Raw genomic sequence first — 19,270 nt, forward strand, 5'->3', positions numbered from 1 at the left:
TACAGCATTAATGAGCTGAAGTATTGCAATGAGATACACAGAAAGGATTGCTTCCCTTACTTCCATCCCAGACCTTACTACTTTCCAGCCAAGCTAAGCTATTCAGTGCAATGTAATATTCTTTGCTTCTATGACAAAATGATACATGCAAAGACTTACCAGAATATTCCTCCTGTGGATTGCCACTAGCACATATGGGTTTTGCATTGTACAGGATCTACACATGTCATGTCACCTTCCATTTGCTGCATTGCACAGGTGTTAATGCAAGATGTGCATGAGAGAATTTACACATAAATAATGGAGGTTGCATAAAGGACATAGTGAAAGTTTCATTTTCCAAGTCTCAGACTTCTGACTTTAGGCTCCATATTGAAGATACAGAAGCCTACACCAAATGTAGGAATTCTAAAAAATTATTATTATTATTTTAATAACCAGGAAAAGCAGAACCTTCTCTATTTGGCTGTATTCATGAGGTGGGATTTTTTTTTTAGACTATTAACAAAGAAAGTTTTAGTGTCTTATCAGAATATCTACTTAGTAACTGTTACATCACAAAGCGGGGAGGATAATGATTCAATATCTGTGATTCACCACTACCTCAAAGAGGTTTAAACCAGTTGCTATTTTTTTTTTTGCTCACACACTGTTCATGCCAAGAGCTACCTGCTAGAGGATCTTTTGCCCACATTACAAAGGGCGATACCCCAGTTTATCACTTCAAGCTTGGCTGGGCCAGAGAGAGGGGAAACCTGTGTCAAAAAGAACCCATCACTTATACAAAACTGATAATGTAGATGTGTCCTTTAAGTGTCACCTTAATGTTTTATACCAACAGCCATATCAAGTACATGCAACTACTTCCAATCTCTCAAAGACTGTTCCCCACACAACTCAATGGCAGGAAAACAAACGGAGGAGCAGTCGTACAGCTGCAGATATGTACCTGAAGTTAAACCAAGCAATACATATCATACTGTTGAATGAACCTGAAGAACATTTTTTTTTTTCCTTACCTTTCAAAACATTCTCTTCTAAGAAACAGGCAAGCGATTCCCTATGGTATGGCATATCTTTTAGATTCATATGCTACCACAATATTAAATAACAACTCTTATGTACTGCAACTACATATGACAGAAACAGATGTATTTAAATGGTCACTAGAAGGTTGATTCACAGCTACTAATTAGTCAAAAAGTAGTTACAGTATGCTTAGGAAGACTGAAACTGACTTGCTATTTAACACGTCTCCCCATCTCCAGAGTAGTACTTGCCATTATCTATCTCTACTCACCATTATGTGAAAAATAAAACAGTATCAGTATCTGAATGGTTTGCAACCATAGCAGATAAGATGCTGAAACAGTTGCCAAAAGAGCTATGCTCACATTTTCTATAAAGAGATTGCTAAACAGACACTTCTGCTGTCTATAGAGGACCAACTGTACAGAGAGACTGCATCCTCCTAAATATTTTCAGTACACAACTGCAAATAATAGACAAAAAGCTCTAATATGTAGAACTGATGCAAAATCTCCCTATCTGTTCCCCTAATAAATAGTAAGTGATGACTTAGAAGAGAAGATGAAAGTCATTTGCTAAATTAAAATGCTTCTTCACATTCTCCTGTCATTACTAAACTTCAGTTTAAGGCACCTCCTATTAGTAATACATACACAAGTGTGTGCGGAGTAAATGTTTTTCTCACTACTTTTAAGTCTCAGGTTCTTTGCTTTTAGTCAAAATTCTTAAGTATTAAAAAACTTGTGCAGAAAATAAAAGGATTTCACAAATTGGAAAGGACAAGTTTTCTCTTGATAGTCAAACAGTTATGATGTAAAGCAGTCTCATTAAATCACAAGTACTTTAACCTTTTCTTGAAAGAACTGGAAGATTTAAAGATTTATAAAGAAATTTTGCCTAAACTAGGAAATGACTCATATTTGACATGTATTGAAATGATAATGCTGATTTCAATAGGCACTCTAAGAGCATTTTCCTCCCAGGAGAGTAATTCAGTCATGGTTACCTCTCTGCATTTAGATTTTAAACTTACTTTCCAAAGCTTTTAATGTGCTATAGTCTGCCAAAACATGGCACAGTTACATAGATATGATCAGGCAAAATAAAGTGCAGTAAAAAGATTATTTTTATAATTGCAGACACTAAATATGAAACAAATACGTCAATCTGACATGTTCTAAAAGAATCTCCTGTTTCATCAGCCTTGGCTGTATCTGAAAATTCATGTTTAAATTCCACTCTTCTTAATTGGTTAAATAAATTCTGAAGTATCAAAGGGAAAGTAACAGACTCTTAACAGGAAATCTGAAAACTAAAATACATAATAGACCAGCTGTTAATAAGTGATGCAAATCTAATATTGGCATCACCACACAGAGATAATGAGGTACACAATTTGCCTTAATTATGCATTGCTATGCTTTCAAAGTTTTTTATTTCTTTAAAAGCTAATTTTTTAAGACACCAGTTTTCCTGATGTTTCACATCAGTGCATATCAGATTCATTTGAGGCTAAATATCCTTTACTCCACTGTGTATCTTCACAGTTTTTCTTAATATATACCTAAAAGAGATATAGCAGTAAATACTATTAAATCAATATCAAACACAGATGGACTCTAAAACTTTCAGAGGCCTGAAGGACTCGCTCCTCACCAACTGAAATCCTCTAGAAGAGTGGCAGTAATTTCAAGAGAACAGAATCCACAGCCTATGGCATTAAAGAAAAACAATCCCCAAACTAAAACAACTGAAGAAAAAAGTTCCTTTACAAATCATAAGCAGTGGAAAATTAAGGCAGACATCATCAGGGAAAAATAAGTTCTATTAATTGAAGAGTAGGGGGAAAAAAAGGTTGAAATTTACTTTTGTTGCAAATCAACTTAGCTCAGCAGAATTTTCAAGGGTGATTTTTCTCAAATGTTTATTGGGCATAAAGAGAGAAATGGATAGCAAATTTCTTCCAGAAATATACAGAAAGAAAGTTGCATAAACTATTTAAAAATATGAAGTCACATTTAGAATGATGCAATCTAGTCTCAAGCATCTTTCTCAACAGCCCATTCCAACACTAGGAGTGACTCATGTCCAACACCCTGCTGGCAGTGGTTGTTACAGTAAAATTGCAGGAAAAGCAGGAAGAAAAAAAACAACCAAAGAAATCCCACAGGCCACCTACAGAAGTGACTGATATGAATTCCCATCTTTATCTGTTGGATGAACTGTACCACATCACCCTCTTTATGGAAGTTACTGAATTTAATTTGAAACGATTTTCATATCTTTTCTGATCAGAAAAAGCTCTTTCAGAAACACTGCTACACCAGAACAGACTTCAGTTTCCAACGTAAAGAATCTTTTTTTTTCCTGCCTCGTGTTTACACTCTAACAGATTTAAAGAAAAATGTATGACTTGCTACTCTTCACTGTAGTTCTTCCAAGAAAAAAAATTCTCCAAATCATCTTCTGTAAAGCTTGCACAGAGTCTTTCATAGGCTTCGTAGCTCTGTTCCAAATTGTATTTCTTAAACATGAATGACAGAAATTTTACCCAACATTTTGTACAAAATCTGAGAGTCTGGAGCAGCAATGACACTTTTCTCTTGGTACTGGGAATGTCTCTCCTCACACATTTCATAAACACATGCCTTTTTTTGTAGCCACATCATGACAATAACTCATCATCACTACCTGGGACTACTACTTCAACAAAAGACTTTGTGAGGGTGTTTTCAAGCTCATTACTTTGCATTTTGCAACACCAAATATTATTTCATGCCAGTTACTCTACTCCTTTTGCTCATGCCATTCTTTGTGTGGGATCATCTTCTTTCTGATACCTCTCTACATTATATTACCAGCTAGCATTATCAGTACACTCTTAATATTTCTGCCAAGATCATCAATGAAAATATAAGAAAAATCTAGTCCAAAGACTAATTCTCACAATTCAATTGTTTTTTTGTTTCCCTCCTCCTTGGGATTATAAGTTCCTTTGAGCAGTATCTATTGCCAGCCCTCCTCATGAGCGGTCCCTTTGACCCTACAACTTCTCATGGGTTGTCACATCAATGCTAAACTGAACTCCAGATAGGGGAAACCTGACACATTTACTTTGCCTGAAAAAATCAGTTTTCTCATCAAAAAAAACCTAAGAGGTTAGACAGTGATGAGCTATCTTTAGTAAATCCATGCTGCATTTTATCCTTTTTCCATTTAGCTCCACATCTTTATCTATTCCTTCAAAGGTCTTTTCTAAATCCTTATATGCCACTGTGTCAAGACAAATAGGCTCTGGTGGGGATGGAGTTACAGTTTCTTTGCAGCACCCTGTATGATGCTGTGTTCTGAGTTTGTGGCTAAATCTGTAAAACACAATAATCTTAGCTATTGGTGAAGAGTGCTTACATAGTGCCAAACCTTTCTCTTTTCTGGGAGTTCTGGTGGACAACAAGCTCAGTAAGAATGAACAGTGTACTTCTGCAGCAAAGAAAGTCAACAGGGCACTGGATTGCATCAACAAGCTCAACAGCAGCAGAGGTAGAGGTCATTGTCCCCCTCCTACTCAGTCCTTGTCAGGCTATAGCTGGAATTCTGTGTTCAGTTTGGGTCCCTGCTATGCAAAAAAAAAAAAAAAAAAAAAAAAAAAAAAAGGATGTGTACGGGCTGGAGAAGGGCCACAAAGAAGATCAAATGACTGGGAGGCTGCCATATGAGGAAAGACTGAGAGAACTGGGTTTATTAAGCCTTGAGAAAAGAAGGCTTAGGGGAGACCTTATCATCATGTTCTAGTATTTAGAGAGTGGTTAAAAATATTACAGAGATTCCCTTTTCAGAAGGAGTCACATGGAAAAGATGAGAGACAATGGGTACAAGATAATCCTGGTGAGATTCTGGCTGGACACAGGAGAAAAAATTTTCACAGTAAGAACAGTCACTGGAATCATCTCCCCAGGAAAGTGTTACAATGCATAGCAGTGTTTACTGCTATGCATTGAACAACTCTCCACAAGGAAACAAAGGACCCAGTTCTACAGGGTGCTTGAGGGTTCTTTGTAATTCAATTTAAGATGTGTGTGTGTATTTAAATACAGCCCTTTCACTCTTCACTTTGCTATCCCAGGCTTTAGCGGTTTCTGAGACTAGTACAAAATGTGGCTGACAGCAGCAGCAATAATATAGCACCCTTGGAATGCTTGAAGTGTAAAGTTCATTAGTTCTACCTTAAGGTCACTCTTTTAATCCAACAGCCAAAATCTTATTCACACTACCATACTGTTATCCTGGGGGGAAAAAAAAATAGAAAAAAAAAAAAGACAAGAAAAGAAAAAAAAAAAACTGCAAAAAATCAAGACGTCAGCTTAGATACTTCTTACAAGTGACAAGATCAGCACTACAAATCCAAATCACAGTCAATACCTTTTAGCAAGTTTCAAGAAAGCAGCAAAACTCTTCTTGATTGCGCTGCAAACCAAACAAGACTTAATAGAAGGGATAAAGGAAATGAAGGAAGGAGAAGATAAATATTTCAATACCTGATAATTATGTTTTGCAATTATTAGTTGAACTTCGCTTACAACCAGAATTTACTAGAACATCTGCTGGGAATTACAAGACATGCAAATAACTGAATTTTAAGTTCTGTGTTTGTTTACTGATTTTTGTACACACAGTTTAAATTTTAACAATTTTCCCTTATCTGCAGTGGACATTTGTACACTTATTACAAGGTTATGCCAACAGACTTTTAGAACACAGCGATTTTACTTTAACAATACTGAATTGTATTTTTAAAATGAGAAGTAATAACTCTGTCAGTTATTAGCTTGATTGAGCTTACACGAAGTCATACACGTTTACTTATGCGCACTGTTAAGAAGTTTGAAAGGGATGCACCTCTGTAAGATAAGTACATTAGCATGCACAGGTGAGGAGGACATTTGCATATTTAGGAAACAATCTCAAAGACCCACGCTTTACCGGTAGTGTTAGAAATAAGTAGCTTTCCTTTACCCCAAATACTTGTATTCTTGAGGTGAAAATTACCAATCTTGTTTGTTCAGAAAAATGAGCACAGCATTTCTTTCCAGTGCTAAATTAGCTATAATCTCAAAATGAGCTCCCAAATTAAGACCTTACCTACAAGACTCAAGAGTTATCGTTTACATCCCCCAATTTACCCTTCTGTATTTATACAGTTATACTATTCTCACGCAAGTGTTGTATTTCAACAAATATTAAATGGTTTTTATTTTACTCACCTGCACACTAAGATGAATCCATTTCTTCACAAGAATTCTCCCCAGTGTCATTACTTTTATTGGTGGCTGCAAACCATTTACTGTGCGATAATAAAACATGGTCTCTTTCTCAGAGATTGTGAGTTTGAACACAGTCTGCCCATCAATAGCCTTTTCTATCACACACCTTTGGAAATAACCAAGAAAAACAACATAAGGTCAGGGGCACACACATATACACATTCCTGCCAAGGTGCTATCCTGTAAAGTGATGCTAACCAGAATGTATTAAAATAAACGTTAAAAATACAGCTCTTGAGAAGATGCTCAGTGACAGTGAAAGTCAAAGGATGTGCTAAGTGTAAAAGAACTTTAGCAAAGATATTTTCTATCAATCTGCGAGATGTTTTTTGGCTTTGGTTGGCTGGTTGTTTTTTGTAGTGTTTTGGGTTGGTTTGTTTGTTTTAATGTAGTGCATGCTACACCAGTTCACCTTGGGGTGAAAGAGGGGTTCATTTTGCATCCTCTTTTCAGGGTTTCATGACAGCAACAGCAGTCACTGGCCAGCACTACACAAGTCTCTGTTGCACTTATACAGAACTATGAACCATGGTACATCCTGTGGAGGCACTTGTATTTTTCGTAGTCTAACAAGGCAAATGCAATATAACCACAAAAAGCAGTGCAAACATGTTCTGGAAATAAGTCTTCCATCTTTCCACCAAATTTGTCCAAGTAAGGTAGCAACAGCACCAATTTCCCCACACACTCTCCCTTTGACAAAGCCTTTCTTTAACCAAAGACCACCAGAAAAAGGCAGGAAAGCTATCCAGGCACTTGTCAGGGTTCCCCCACCCCCTCCCCCCAAAGATTTCATATCATTATCAAAACGTAATACCAACATACAAACAATACTAACATCCATAGCAACTTATGTTGCATACCCACTTGCTGAAATATTTTTTTGCCAATCCAGTCACCACAATGTAAAGCATTAAGATATACATGCTTGTGAAAAAGCTATGTGATTTAGTAATCAGTACAACAAAAATTAAAAAGTTCTGTATTCCCATTTCAGCTGCTTGAGAAATCCAGTCCTCAATTTACTGAGCGATGAAAACATTCTTAAATTACACCAGACTAAATTAGTGCACTAAGTCACAAGAGAAAAGCATATAATATTTGTATGAGACCAGGATTTAATATTTCAGAAAAAATAAAATAAATTCAAAAATAATAAAATACCTCCCAACAACAACCAACTTATCTACCAAATAAGAGTCCACCCTTCTAAAAGACAAGTATCAAAAATGCTGGGTTTTGACACTGCCACTATTCACTATTTCACCTTTAAATACAAGAGAAAAATTAATTCATCTAAACTGTCACCATTTTAGCCTGCTGGAATGTTGTCAATAAAACAACCTGCAAAATGCAGACTTTCAATTTCCAAACCTTACTAAACCCACGTTTCTTAATATACTGTCAACTGGTCTTTTCAATATTTTGTTTGCTTGTAAACATGCTAGTTTTGCTAGATAATAGATGTGAGGAAAGGCTCAGCTAAGTAGCAAAATATTTAGGAACTGGATTTACCCAGTTGCTGGATAAACAATAATTGGATAATCCAGTTTTTTGTTTATTTTAGTTATCTAAAAAAACACATCCTGACATTGTTTTTATCCCCAAAGGTCTCACGACTTTAAGAAGGGAAGCGACCTTGATGTACATCACTTTGAAAACTGGAAAGAACAAATGTGAATTGTGGCTCGCTACTGAAAGAGAAAAATCAAGAGGCAGAGAACAAAGGAGGGAGGGGGAAGGAAAAAAAACCAACCACATTTAAAAAAAATAATCCCAAACTGGTGCTAATCCAGGTGAAATAGATATAAGCATTGTATCTGACTCTGAACACAATTTTTCATTCCAGCCATGATTAGACAAAGAAACTACTGCTCTTTGCGATGTTTTCAACTTCTGGTAACCTATAGTCCCACAGAGTTGATTCTCTATGATGTGGCTGGAGGAAGAAAAATCAAACAATGTAAATCTGCTTGGTCAGCTTCCAAAGAGAAAAATATTCTAGAGAATTTAACACAGCTGCACTGGTGATCCCCACACATTAACTGGAGCACTTGCAAATGAGAACATCTGCATGGGTTCAAAAATCAGACGTATGGTATCTTAAGGCAAATCCCCCTTTCAGTCTAATTCCTAATGTAAAACATCTGAATGGATATAAAGCAATATGATATGATTTTAGTCCTTTAGATAATTACAGTTAAAAACAACAGATCTACTGCTGACTTCACAACTAGACCATTCACTGACCCTTTTGCATGACAAAGGTTCTAGCTCATTCCTCTCCAACCACCAATATCTTCTGGTCATTTAACTTCTAGTTAGCCCAGTTCACACTACACCAACATGCCCATAAGGATAATTGATACATGCTAAGCTTCTACTCATATTCTTATCCCATTCCATTGCAAAGGATTTATCATCATTTACAACTTCCTTCATCGTCCTAAGGCTTTCTTACAGGCTACACAGTTTTAGTCAAAGTATTTATATTAAATGAGTGCACAGAAATGGAGGAATCATGGAGAAAATAAAATTCAGGGGCAAAAGCTCTGCTAACTTATTGCACTTACTGCCTAATGGGAAAATAAATCTAAAGACTGAAGTACAAATGCTAACATTTTCTTACTACTCTCTTGCTTTTCTTCAAGATTCTGATACATAGTGACTTTAAATGATACCTACAAATATCTACACTATAAATCTCAGAAGAATATTAAGGCTTCAGATAAACCTGTAACATCCTGACTTTCTGGTCTTTGTATGAGAGCATATTCTTTCCCAGATTCATACAAGCAAACTTTATATATGAAATTGATGAAGAAAATTCTTGATCTTTTTTATTATCCACATATATTTGCTCCCCCAGAATGCCACAGTCTTTCAAGAGCTTTCACATTTTGGATCCTCACATCAGTATCCCTCTCTCCAGCCAACAAAGTACTTTCTAAGAAAAAAATAATCCTGCTATTCTTTTATGTGGGCACATGCTTAACAAGGAAATGTCACAATCTTTACAAGGACACAATGGGATACTACACAGCCTCTTTCTTAAGTGCTCTTTAGCAGCCAGCCCATATAACATTCAACACAAAGAAACACATATAGCATGGCATGTTCAAAAACCATAGGTTTGCTGTACTTGATGTAGGAGCACTTCATCAGCTCTTTGCAGGATGCCTTCTGAGTCAAGCTTCAGTGGCTAGTTGTGCGCAATTACTGTTTCACCACAACTGGAGCTCGGTTTTCCTTTTATGAAGGGGGAAAACAACAGCAAACAAGCAAACAAACCAAAAAACCCCACACACCACAAAAACAACCAACCCACATTTTCTGTCAACAGTGGGGAAAAAAAGCCTAGACAGTGGCATATCAATCTGACCACTGTAATAACTATTGTCCAGCTTCAGTTTTCAAGACTAGGCTCTACCATTGTCATTTTTACACACTGAGAAGCAGCAATCACACAAGCCAGAAGAAAAAGATGTGATCTATTACAAAACTGGAATAAAAAAATTTATATTTTAAAGTGATCTATTAAACCCACTGAACAGGAATATGCACATTGTGTAGTTATTAACAGAGTAGCAAGTGCAGGCTAATGTTTTACATTAGTCCATGGATAATCAGACATCAGTAGAATCTGGTTTCTGAATGGTACTTAATCATTAAAAACTAAGGACATATATTTCATTGTTTTAGGCTCCATGCAAGCAAAAACCTGTCCCACTGATAAGAGTTTCATGGACATCACTCAACATATTGATTGGAAATCAGGACATTTCTGCTTCAAGTAAAGTAGATGCTCTGCTGAACAAGACTAATATGTCCATGTGTGGACATGAAGTCATGGAGTAGGACAACCCCTGGAATGGATTCTTTGGCATTCAAGATTCAAACTTTATACGGAAAATGCTGTCTAGAAAAGACACTAGGTCAGTGCTCCAGAGACATCTTTATATATGCCTTCAGCCAAGTTGATTTAACTTAAGCTCAAACTAAAATCACTTTTGCTCTGCAGATCTCATTTATTTCCCCTTTATGAACACAATTTCTACAGTTAGATTGATTTTTTTTAAGTAATTATCCTTACATAAAGCAGACTATAATTTCACACATATTATCATTTTAGACATTTCTATTGGTTTTGATGATTTTCACACCACTAGACAGCTCACTATTTCAGAGCAGCATGCAACATAAGTATAAAGAATGCTACAACAAAGGACATCATTGGATTTGCTCAAAGAGTAAGTTATGAGCACAAGTATGAAACTCTGCAACGTGCTCTGAAGGAATGTACCACACTTTGTGCTTCATTTCAAAGAAGATCTTCACAAGCAGGGTAGGAAAGAGTAGGGAGCTCTGCATTTTGTGGCAGGTGAAAGGAACACCTTTTTGCAGGACTTGTGATGCATTTCTCAAAAAGGCAGTTTTCATTAAGGCCCAGTCAAACTGAAGGGCCACTTACGACAACAACATCTCCTAAAAGCATGACATATAGGTAAACAAGAGAGAGAGAACACTTAGCTACACCTGTTTTGTGAACACCTAGTGGAAACTTGATTAGTAGTTTAAGCAGTGGAATCTTTTGTTAAAGTAGCAACACGCTCAGTCAGCATTCCCCAGATCTTTGAGGAAAAACTGTGACCACACTTCTGTAGCACCAACACATTCAAATTAGGGATTTCCCTTGTTTGTTTTTAAGGAGTAATCTATTATTTTTTTTCCATTGTGAAAGCAGCAACAGCACAACCCCCTGACAAAATGTTTATCTAGCATCTTTTAGAAAAAGGAATATTTATTATAAATACAAATTTAGAATTTTAAGGACATGCACATTACTTATGAATAGTTCCCACTGAAATCAACTGAACTACTACTTGAGTCAATGCCACTGAAACTGAACCTACTTCTCTTGACATCTGTGAAGACCTCAACCTAAATACAGCTTTAAAATGTCACAGTTTCTCACTGTACCTTTTTAAAATTTTAAATAGCTTGCTAATAATGACTGTGACCACAATGATCAATTTTTTTAAGAGCACCAGGAAAGTAAACACCTTCAATACTACTTACATTACACCTTCTTGCTCAGGTTTCAACCATACAGTTAACGTAAATGAAGCTGCAAGCCTCAAAGAACGGGGAGTATAGATGCAATCCTTGTCATTATGAAAAATAAAACTGGAAGCATTGCTGGAGGACCCTGGATGTAAGTCCCTTCTGTCTTCCATGATGCAGGTACCAAGGCTTTCTGAAAGAAGTAGTTTGTATGAAGAAGGTGATGACCTGTGTGGACATTCCTGAACACAAAACCTCTTTGTACAGGACATAATACTTTCAATAGCCAGTGAGCTATGACAAAAAGTACTTCGGTCTGGCAGCCCACAAGTGGCTTCAGTTGGCACAACAGACACATTCTTGAAAGCGCCCACATTTTCAAGCCTAGGGAAATGTCCCTGAGAGCTGACCAACACAAAGGAGTCATAAGAAGTTAAGATTAATGTTTCAATAGCATGAAACAAGAAACGACACCTCAAGGAAAGAGCCCAGCAATTCATGTTTACAAAAAAGCTCCTCCTGATTAAAGCATCTGTAAATAAATAATGATGTCCATGTCGGTAGCGATGTCCTCAGGTGGTACGCTTCAAGAGTTTAGGTAGCATTTCATCTTCAAAACACTCAGGTAAGGACTGACTCATAGGGGACATCTGTATCTTCTGGCCAGCAAAATGCACGTGGGTGACAGTGGTATCTGCAAACTACAGAAAACAGACATAATCTGTGGAAGGCACATGCCTTTTTGCACCAACAGAGGCAATGACACACTAGGCATTTTAAGGGTTAGAATTCTTGCAATTTCAGCCAGCAGGGCCATCTGCACAACTTCACTGTCTGCAGCGAAAATGCCTCTCTACGGCAACAAACAGGACTAGGCCAACCTGAGCCTGCACACACTGACGTCCGAGTAGACTTTATCCCAGATTTAACACGTCATGCAAGGCCCATGCTTAGCTTTGCACATTAAGTAACGTGTACAGAATAAGGTAGGCCATGCAACTTCAGCATCCCAACACCTTTCCTGTGGGTTTCAAGCTAGTTGGTTGAATCTCACATTTACCATCCCCCAGTGCTTACCTCAGCTTTACACCGATATCTGGGAGCCACTCTGCACGATCCCCACTGTGCTACTTCAGGTGACACTGAGGGTCACCCCCTCGTCCCTGATCCCGAGGCGTGCTGAGCGCCAGCAGACAGGAAGGGTGGCATGAGCCCCCAGCCGTACATCAAGTGGATGGCCTGAGCCCCCAGTCGTATATCAAGTGGATGGCCTGCTTCATGCCTCACCCCGCCACCCACCTCACGCTGCTTCTTGCAGCGCTCGGCAAAGCTGATTAAAACACACGCTCCCCATCTGTCCCGTGTGGACCTTTCTATCAGCGAACGCCTGCGCTGGGGCTCACCAGCACGCTGGACAGGGGCAGGCAGCGAACTACGCGATGGCAGCTGATAAATAAGTTGCTTTACCGTTATTTACTCCGCTTGGGAGAGAAGCGGAGAGAAGCGAGGAGAACGGCACGGTGCCCGGCGGCTCCACGCACCAACGCCACCCGCTGTCGCCTGGCAACGCCGCGACCTCCTCCCCGCCCCCGTGGTCCGGACCAGCCGCAGCCCCGCCGGCAGCCGGTCGCTGTCTTTTAAAGCGGCCGCAGCAGCAGGCTGCAGCGAGGGGTGCACGGCTTCTTGTGTTTCTCCTCCACGTCCCCCCCCCCCCCCCCCCCCCAGCCCGGCTTAGCTTTACACGCACCCAGCTCTGCCGCGGGATGAGCAGGGCGGCCCACGGGAAGTCATTTTGCTGCCGCTCCAGTGCGCATATGAAATATTTAGCGCTGCCCTGGGCAGCCGCCCGTCGCCTTGGGAGGAGCGGGTGGCCTTCAGCGGGCAGACCCCGACTCAGTCAAAGAATCATTTTGGTTGCAAAAGACCTTTAAGATCAGCGAGTCCTACCATCATGGTCAAGTGCTAAACCATGTGCCGCAGCAGCACGTCTCTGCCTCTTTTAAGCACCTCCAGGGATGGAGATCTACACTGTGCGGTTTGAGACGAACCTCTTTTCTATCTTTGGAGAACAGCACAAACAAGCTGCAAAGTTGTCATCAGTGAGCTGAGCACGAGCTACAATAGGTTGTTTATATGCATTTCTAGACAGAGAAGTGCCAATTAATACATCCCCTGAGGATATATAAAGCATCTATAAGTTCCGTCTTTGTTACAAAAGTTGCATGAGCTGCAACGTGGCTGGCATGTTTCCTGACAATTCTGTTGGAATAGCCTCCAGTAACTTGTCACCTTAGCATGTTTGGACAAAATTCTTTGGCAACATATACAATCACCAAAAAATCATCCTCTGTCATAACTCTTAATGCATTCTAACAAGCCCTTCATCCTGCATCAAACAAGTGCCTCAACAAGTTCCCAGAACATCTCAGCTTTAATATGGATCTTTTTCCTAGAGTTGTAAAAGATAAACAGTAATCCCTGCTGAAGTGTTACCAGTCACTTTGTAGCATTTTCATATTCTAGTAGTCACTAAACATCCTAGCTCTTGTCAGAATTGCCTTCCCAAAAGTACTCAAATGTAAAGAGCTTTGTATACCACAGAAGGGAGGGTGAGAGAATATTGGTATGAGGCATGGTTCCACACCTCAACACAAAAAAACCCATTTCTAGATAAATACAGTTAGACTGCAGGCTACAATGTACCATTAATGGTATAACAGTAAGAGCATTGTTCAAGAACAAACTAGATATTAAAGAAGACAATGGAGAGAGAGCAGGCACAAAAATACAGTAGTAAAATCTCAGACATGAACCATCTCAGGATGGGAACAGATGTGAGTTATGGAGCAGGCACCTGACAAAAGTGGGGACTTACCAAGGGGCCAAATATACCGGATTGTGATTGGTGTGTATCTTTTAGCATTCCTGAAATATACATTTTAAAAAGTTTGTGTTTGCCCTGACTTGGTTTCTAGCAACCAGCAAGGACTACTCAAAGAATTCTTGCAGGTCTAAGAGGTATCTGAAAGGAAATTCTAAGAACATTCATCACAAAATGTACTTTCCGTTATATTCTGCAAGTACTGCAAGTACACCACTTCCCAAGTACAACATAGCATCCGTCATAGTACTCAGTTTGGCAAAAAGGCCCTGGATAATGTTACACCCTCAATCCCCAAAGATAACCAAGTCAGCAGAGATCATAGTTTTCCCCTTTACATATTTCATCCAAATATGCCACACAATTGTGCAAACCTTGCAAAAACACAATGCAGGCCAGCAACACAATTACCCAGCACATTTTTGTCAAGGACACCATTGTTTATCAGGAGTAAAATGAATAAACTATGAGCAGGAGATTAAACAGTTGAAAAAACATCCAAAGGCCTTTGCAGCCAGAAATAAGCATGTAATATAGACTGTATCACAAACAAAAAAGCAACTAAGATTGTTCTTGCAGGAAATACTTTAGGTCCTATTCACAGGAATGTTTTGAAGGCTCTTTAATGTACATATACAAAATCAGTGAATCCTACCAGGCAAGAAAATGTGCTAGTATTATGCAGTGAATTCTTGAGGAGAATTCATGACAGAGCTGTCAGCGGAGCAGCTTGTTGGAGATGGTAAAAGCACAAGGACTAGTTGAATTTGCAAACAAGGCAAAAACATTTCCAAATTTCAGTGTGCTCAGTGTTGTAACAATGATAACCTGGTAGGATTTTAAAAAGTATGAGGGGAGAGAGGGAATGCAACAATACATTTACTCAAAACTAATAATACAAAGCTAGTCTGCACAGTGTCGAATTCTGTGTGTTTTAAGTTGGTATTGCACTCTATAAAATAATTCCTTAGAATCGTGACTCCTGAGACTGTTGAAGTAGAATTTCAAGTAATCCATTTCTTTCCTCAAAACACCATGGATATTCTGCATTGTCACAATTGCTTGCAAGTGTTTTAATAAGCAGTGAGCAAAGTCTTTACAAGCAATTTGTCCATAATTTTTTGCCTTGTCTTCTGTTGATAAAAAGTTCTGATAAACTGAAGAATTTAGCATTGTATTGAAAATTCCATCTGTATCCTGTTCTGCAAACACCTATGCCCATATTAGCTTGTTTGTGCAAGGGTGACTAGTCACATACTTTCTCCTGTTGTGTGAAGTGACCTATGTAGACTAGCCCATGCAGCATGACTTTCAGAGATTAGACTCAAGAGTGTCATTCAAAATTCACTTTCAGTGAATATTCATAGACTTGTTTTTATGAGTGTTTTTTCCTCATAAAACTACACTATTTGAATATTTGCAGGAAATTAACATAAAGGATCCATTTGCATTGCTGAGTTAATATTTATTTCAAATTTAACTGTCTAGCAAAATTATTTTTTCCAATATTTTGCAAGTAATAATAAAACTACAATGCAAGTACATTTTAATAGCTGGAGGGGAGTTGATCATGACAACTCAGAAATAATTAACAACTTCTGTTTTAAAGGGGAGGAAATTCTGTATAAGGCAGTGAAATAAATATTACAGTAAAATTTTCTGAAAGCACAGGAGGAGGCGGCAAGTATTTTATAGAGCTGTTAAGAGCCTTTTAACAGCTTTAGAAGTACAGTACATCACATGACTTATTTTAGCACCAAAAACTTTCTTTGTTACCAGGAAGGCAGAAATGAAAAGACTTTCAGGCAAGAAGTTTTACAGGCTTCCTTCACTTGAAAATACTGAGCTAGACTGTACATGGAAAATCCAGTGAAAGGAAACCTCTGCAAAGACTTCTTCACACATTTTATTTTGCATGACCATGGTATTCTGTAATGATGGCCTGTCCAAGCAGCAAGGGTCATCCTATACAGCCAGAGCATCTGGGCTCTAATAACTGACCTTTTCTCTTTTCACAGCATCTGTTAGTTCCCCAGATATCCCTCCCACCCCAATCCATCATATGCTTTCCTGCAGTTGCCAGCACAGGACATAGATAAAAGTAACAGCTTCTCTCCTCCTTTTATTACCCCATTCTCCAGGAAAATGTCCTCCAATCAGCCCTCTTGCCTTCAATCCTTTCAATACATTATCTGTACCTAATGAATCAATTCTGATTTCTTCCACTGATTTTTGATACCTTTTCTAGATTCCCTGTCAAATCCCTGCCCCTATTCTTCATTTTCCTTTAGACCATCTCCTTTAGTTCCCTATTCATGGCTGCTTAATCCGTAGACACTTTGCCAAGCAGCCCCTTCCATCCTCTTCCGTTTTATCTTCATTCAGCAGCAAGCATCCTGGTCAGCTTTAAGCATTCAAGCTGTGAGTGTGTCTTCAGCACCGTCCTCAGGTAGCAGTAGAGGAGGTGGACTTTGACTCTGCTTCTACATATTGATAGACTGGAAAGTTACATTAGAATTTGTCCAAGTTTCATATAATTAGATAATTTTCTGAAGACAGATGAACTAGGTATTCAACTGAGGACTGCACCATACCATATGAGTGTAGTCACTTCCTCCTGTAAGTGTTCAAATTCTGCTTTTTCTTCCTGAAAATTCCTATTGCGCAGTTCTCAAAATACGTTACCTATCTTTAGCAGCTCTTGCCAAAACCATTTACATCCTTCTTCAGCTTCTAAATTGACTTTTATTTCACAAATTCTCCTGTTATTTCTTGCAAATCATTACAGTGAATTATATTTATCATTCCTAAGGACATGCTCTTTTCCCAAACATCTTCATCCTATTTGCTCCTGCAAGGGTCTTGTCAATTCTACAGCTAGCATCAAGTCTCTCAAACCTTTATCTTCTGCCTTCTGAATCCTTATGGCCCACCAGTTTCTTCTGCTTTCCAGCATATTCCTCTCCACAGCACACAATCCTCACTAATTCTTCCACCTTTAGCTTTCCCTCTCTCTTCCTATTCAGCTTCCCTTCCACCTGAAAGTTTCCACCCTGCAGTCACCTTAGTCCAAGGTGCTCCAAAGTTCATGGTAAATCTTTTTTCTTCTAAAGGGCTCTGTATCCTATATGTCGTAAGGAGGAGATCTGGAGGAAAAACTCTAGAACCATAAACCTGTTATTTTTGTGGTTTGCCTACCTACTGGGGTAGTAGACCCAGTAATGGTGACCTCTTCAGAGCAGAGTCACCCTGCCCTTTTGTCCTGTGCAGGTCTTTCCAGGCCAGAACAACCAGCTAAACACTTAAACTGTTGTCTGGACCCACAAGATCTCTGATGAGCAGCAAAAGCAAGATGAAGAGGAACTGCTGCTGTTTCCCCATCTGTTGCCCTCTATGAGGAACTCAGAAGGAACCAAATTTGGTGTAGGCTTGTTTTCTTCCCTTTCTCCCTACACTTTACAACTGACCTGTGCCAGCTTAGTGCAATACTGCCTTCATGAAACAGTTATCTCTTCAAACCATTTTTCCAGCAACCAGGACTCCTGAAAGGACATGGCTACCTTGGAAGCACAGTGCATTTGACTTCAATTCCTTTCTCCCCTCCAGAATGATATAGGGTGAGAATTTTACCATCAGTACTGTTATGGTTCAAAGTTCCCCTGTTATATTATGTGTCATCTTTCACATGTATACAGTGCCAGTGGAAGCCACAAGGTTTTCTTTAAAGTAGTGAGTCCTCTGCTCCTGGCACCACTTTTCTTCAAGAATCATTTAAAAAGCATTACATTTAAAGAGACAGCAGTCTCCCTAGAGCCACTGAGTTAAGCTTGTTACACTGCCACCTGTAAGTGAAAGACATTCACATTATTCATCATCCTAACTTTGAGATGCTTATTATTCCCAGTTATCTTCAACAATTATTGTATCAGCTATAACTACATACATGTTCTTGCATAGTCATTTTGTGTGCCTTATTGTATATGGTAAATTGATGAACATTAGCATACATCATAGGATTTCATGCTTTTCTAGAATTGTAGGATAAATATAGGCTAGAGTAAAATAAATAGACATCCTTGTTGTAATAAAATTCAGGTGCTTGATTGAGGCTATCTGAAGAGAAAACAAAACAGTCAGAAATTCCTAGTTCTAATCAGAGCTCAGAAATTAGTTACTGTGCATGTCTGTGTCTTGGTTTCCTTATCTACTGTCAAGGGTTAGGTCTGAGCTGGCCACAAAACGAGTGACATCTACAAATCAGGAAGATTGATACCCACTTTAGCAAAGCACTACAAGATGTGCAGGAAAGAACAAAATACCAAAGAAATATCAAGTGCAGTAAAATTTCCGAGTTTAACTGTCAAATGTCAAAACCAACCCTTTTTCTGAAGTTCAAAAAAGTACTTAACTTAGCAGTAAATCTAGTTTCAGCTGCTAACAAAAAGATCTACTGTTAAAAGCCAAAAAAAAAAAAAAAGAAAGCATCATATGATGGCTGAATGCTCTAACAGACTGGCCCTGTGAAATGAAAGAGGGCAATTAGTCAATAATTAATACCCCATGACAAAGGAAATTGATAGTTAAGACCCTGTATCTTTCTAAATCTTTCCTAGATAATAAGCTAAAATAGAAATGGGGTGGATAACATGAAAATACAGTCCTGATAGTCACAGCAGGGAATCATGGAGGAGGACTAGGAAGTCCTTCAAACTGCTGGGCTGCAGCAGCACAGGGAGAGGAGCCTCCTATGGTATGAGAAGTGGCCACAGAAGAAACAGTACTCTTGTTTTTCTTCACAAAGCTCCCAGTAGAGTAGCTCTTTGAGGAAAGGTTGATTTTGCCACCTTCTAGTTTAATAATTACAAATCTAGAAACCATAATAAGCAAGTCCAGTGGGAGATAAGGATACAGCAGGACAGTCAGAGGGAAAAGGTGCTGCTAGAGGATACAGGAGAACCAATGTTAACAGTTGACT

At 38.7% G+C, this 19,270-nt stretch overlaps 1 protein-coding gene across 1 annotated transcript in view; it reads right to left on the bottom strand.

Moving 5' to 3' along the window:
• The window catches only part of USH2A (usherin), a 385,837-nt gene extending 373,857 nt beyond the window's left edge, over positions 1-11,980 (bottom strand). The window contains exons 1-2 of the mRNA XM_054170013.1: positions 11,430-11,980; positions 6,291-6,456 (exon numbers count right to left, since the gene is read on the bottom strand). Coding sequence (XP_054025988.1) covers positions 6,291-6,456; positions 11,430-11,914 — 651 coding nt within the window. The 5' untranslated portion in view covers positions 11,915-11,980. The remainder of the gene's footprint in view (positions 1-6,290; positions 6,457-11,429) is intronic.
• Positions 11,981-19,270: the final 7,290 nt, after the last annotated feature.

Source organism: Dryobates pubescens, chromosome 2 (genome assembly GCF_014839835.1).
Source record: "Dryobates pubescens isolate bDryPub1 chromosome 2, bDryPub1.pri, whole genome shotgun sequence".
In the NCBI taxonomy this organism is placed as follows: domain Eukaryota; kingdom Metazoa; phylum Chordata; class Aves; order Piciformes; family Picidae; genus Dryobates; species Dryobates pubescens.